The 3,251-nt window shown below is 42.5% G+C and overlaps 1 protein-coding gene across 1 annotated transcript; it reads right to left on the bottom strand.

Annotated features, from left to right (window-relative positions):
* Positions 1–1,632: 1,632 nt before the first annotated feature.
* Positions 1,633–2,430, bottom strand: LOC138868398 (uncharacterized). The gene is made up of 2 exons (XM_070145950.1): positions 2,219–2,430; positions 1,633–2,074 (listed from the first exon to the last, which is right to left on the bottom strand). Exons 1-2 carry the CDS (start codon positions 2,428–2,430, stop codon positions 1,633–1,635), a joined length of 654 nt encoding a protein of 217 aa, XP_070002051.1.
* Between the last annotated feature and the right edge of the window lie 821 nt (positions 2,431–3,251).

The following is a 3,251-nucleotide window of genomic DNA, read 5'->3' as shown; positions in this document are numbered from 1 at the left end:
CACAGGCTCCAGAAGTTGCAAAACAAAGAAGACAAATACGACTCAAAAGGGTTAACAAAAGAGTGACACCTATTTGGAATAGCGAGCAAATGATAGCCTTCGTCATCTTGATTTGAGAAAATCAATGCGTGAAAGTTCTGCAGTGGCCATATATCAGACATAATATCTTTTGACTGCATCTGCATTAATAGTCATGTCTGGTACCCGTCCTTCTTCATCTACCAAGTGCAAGGCCCCTTTTGGTAGCACTTTCTTGATGATGTAGGATCCTTGCCAGTTCGGTGTGAACTTTCCTTTAGCTTCAACCTGGTACGGAAGGATGCATTTCAAAACTAGCTGGCCTACCTCAAACTACCTTGGGCGCACTTTTTTATTGTAAGCGCATGCCATTCTTTGCTGATATAACTGGCCGAAACACACTGTTGCTAGCCATTTTTCATCGATCAACATCAGTTGTTCTAATTTGGTCTTGACCCACTCAGTGTCTTCAATCTATGATTCCACAATAATCCGGAGAGAGGGAATTTCGACTTCAGCAGGTATTATAGCTTCACTTCCATATACAATCAGATACGGAGTTGCACCAACAGATGTACGAACAGTCGTGTGGTATCCCAAAAGAGCAAAAGGCAACTTTTCATGCCACTGCCTAGAACCTTGGATCATCTTCCTAAGAATCTTCTTGATATTCTTGTTCACCGCTTCAACGGCTCCATTGGCTTTTCGCCGGTAAGGGGTAGAATGGCGATGCATGATTTTAAATTGTTCACATACCTCCTTCATCAAATGACTATTTTGATTGGCTGCATTATCAGTGATAATGGTCTTTGGGATGCCAAAGCGACAGATGATGTTGGAATGAACAAAATCTATCATTACTTTCTTGGTGACTGCTTTGAAAGTGACGGCCTCCACCCACTTGGTGAAGTAATCAATTGCAACCAAAATGAATCTATGCCCATTTGAAGCCATTGGCTCGATTGGCCTAATAACATCCATTCCCCAAGCAACAAAAGGCCAATGAGAGGGCATGGGATGCAACTCCGAAGGAGGCGAGTGAATCAGGTCACCATGAATCTGGCATTGGTGACATTTGCGAACAAAACTGAAGCAATCTCGCTCCATAGTAAGCCAATAATACCCTGCCCGCAGAATCTTCTTCGCCAAAACGTATCCATTCATGTGAGGTCCGCATACCCCCGAATGTACCTCGCTCATGATCTGCTCCGCTTCTATGGCATCTATGCATCTGAACAAGTTTAAATCTGGGGTCCTCTTGTACAGAATCTCCCCATTCAAGAAGAAACCACTAGCGAGCCACCTTATAGTTCTTTTTGGATATCATTTGGCATGCTCTGGATATTCTCTTATTTTCAGGAATCATTTTATGTCATGATACCATGGTTCACCATTTGGTTCTGTCTTAATTGTATTGCAGTAACCGTGTTGATTCCAAACTTGGATTTCTAGTGGATCAATATGAGTGTTGCCTAGATTAGGGAGCATCGAGGCTAAAGTAGCCAAGGCATCGGCTAGCTCGTTGTGAAACCTGGGAATGTACCTGAACTCGATGGATTTAAATCTTTTGCTCAAGTCTTGCACACATTGTTTGTATGGAATAAGCTTGATGTCTCAAGTCTCCCATTCGCCCTGGGCTTGCCGGATAAGCAAGTCGGAATCTCTCATAACCAATAGTTCATGCACATCCAGATCGATGGCCATTTTCAGACCCATGATACAAGCTTCGTATTCTGCCGTATTATTGGTACAGAAGAACCGAAGTTGAGCTATTGCAGGGTAATGATGTCCAATAGGTGAGATGAGGATTGCCCCGATACCAACTCTTTTGATATTGACAGCCCCATCAAAATACATTTTCCACACAGGGTTATCGTCTGGAACTACTTCCTCTATTGAGTTGACCTCTTCATCTAGGAAGTATGTGCTAAGTGGCATGTACTCATCATCAATTGGATTCTCTGCCAAATGATCTGCCAAAGCCTGTGCTTTCATCGCGGTGCGAGTGACATAGACGATATCGAACTCGGTGAACGGGATTTGCCATTTTACGAGCCTGCCAATGGGAATTGGATTTTGGAAGATGTATTTCAAAGGATCCATTCTGGATATGAGGTAAGTAGTGTAGGCCAAAAGATATTGTCTCAGCTTCTGAGCGACCCAAGTCAAGACACAACATGTCCTTTCTAAAAGGGTGTACTTAACCTCATAATTGGTGAACTTCTTGCTCAAATAATAGATTGCTTGTTCCTGTTTGCCTGTTTCATCATGTTGTCCCAGAACGCATCCAAAGGAATTATCCATCAACGATAAATATAAAAACAAAAGCCTACCTGGTTTAGGTGGGACCAGTACATGGGGTTTTGACAGATAGTCTTTGATCCTGTCAAAAGCTTTTTGGCAATCGTCCATCTACTTGATAGCGGCATCCTTTTTCAGTAACTTAAAGATGGGCTCGCACGTGGTTGTGAGCTGAGCAATGAACCTACTGATGTAGTTCAACCTCCCGAGCAAACTCATGACTTCCTTTTTATTCTTCCAGGGTGGCACATCTCGAATGGACTTTATCTTAGATGGATCTAGTTCAATGCCTCTTTAACTCACTATAAAACCGAGGAGTTTTCCAGATGGAACCCCAAATGCACACTTGGCTGGATTAAGCTTAAGGTTATACTTTCAAAGCCGTTCGAAGAACTTTTTCAAATCGCACACGTGATTAGCCTATGTCTTTGATTTTATAATGGCATCATCGACATATACTTCAATCTCTCTGTGCATCATGTCATGAAAAATGGTGTTCATGGCCCTCATGTAAGTTGCCCCTGCATTCTTTAAGCTGAATGGCATGACCCTGTAACAGTAAGTACCCCATGGAGTGGTGAAAACGGTCTTTTCTGCATCATCCTCATCCATTAAAATTTGGTGGTACCCAGCATAGCAATCCACGAGCGATTATATCTCATGCTTTGCGCAATTATCTACAAGAATGTGGATATTTGGTAAAGGAAAATTATCCTTTGGACTTGCTTTGTTCAGGTCCTTGTAGTTAACATAGACTCTGGTCTTTCCATCCTTCTTCTGCACAGGCACAACATTCGCCACCCAGGTGGTGTATCGGATAGCTCTAACCACATTGGCACTCAGTTGCTTCATTATTTCCTCTTTGATTTTGTCACTCACATCTGTTTTAAATTTTCGTTGCTTTTGTTGGACTGGTGGAAAATCAGGATACG

This window comes from Nicotiana sylvestris, chromosome 5, assembly GCF_000393655.2.
Source record: "Nicotiana sylvestris chromosome 5, ASM39365v2, whole genome shotgun sequence".
In the NCBI taxonomy this organism is placed as follows: domain Eukaryota; kingdom Viridiplantae; phylum Streptophyta; class Magnoliopsida; order Solanales; family Solanaceae; genus Nicotiana; species Nicotiana sylvestris.
This window is presented reverse-complemented; position numbering and strand designations above follow the sequence as displayed.

Bases quoted from the DNA above. Each gene is read 5' to 3' on its own strand.
- LOC138868398 (XM_070145950.1), bottom strand. From the start codon at position 2,430: ATGGACGATTGCCAAAAAGCTTTTGACAGGATCAAAGACTATCTGTCA. The intron at 2,075-2,218 runs GTACACCCTTTT...TCCCATTGGCAG, and splicing joins TTCACCAATTATGAGGTTAA to GCTCGTAAAATGGCAAATCC.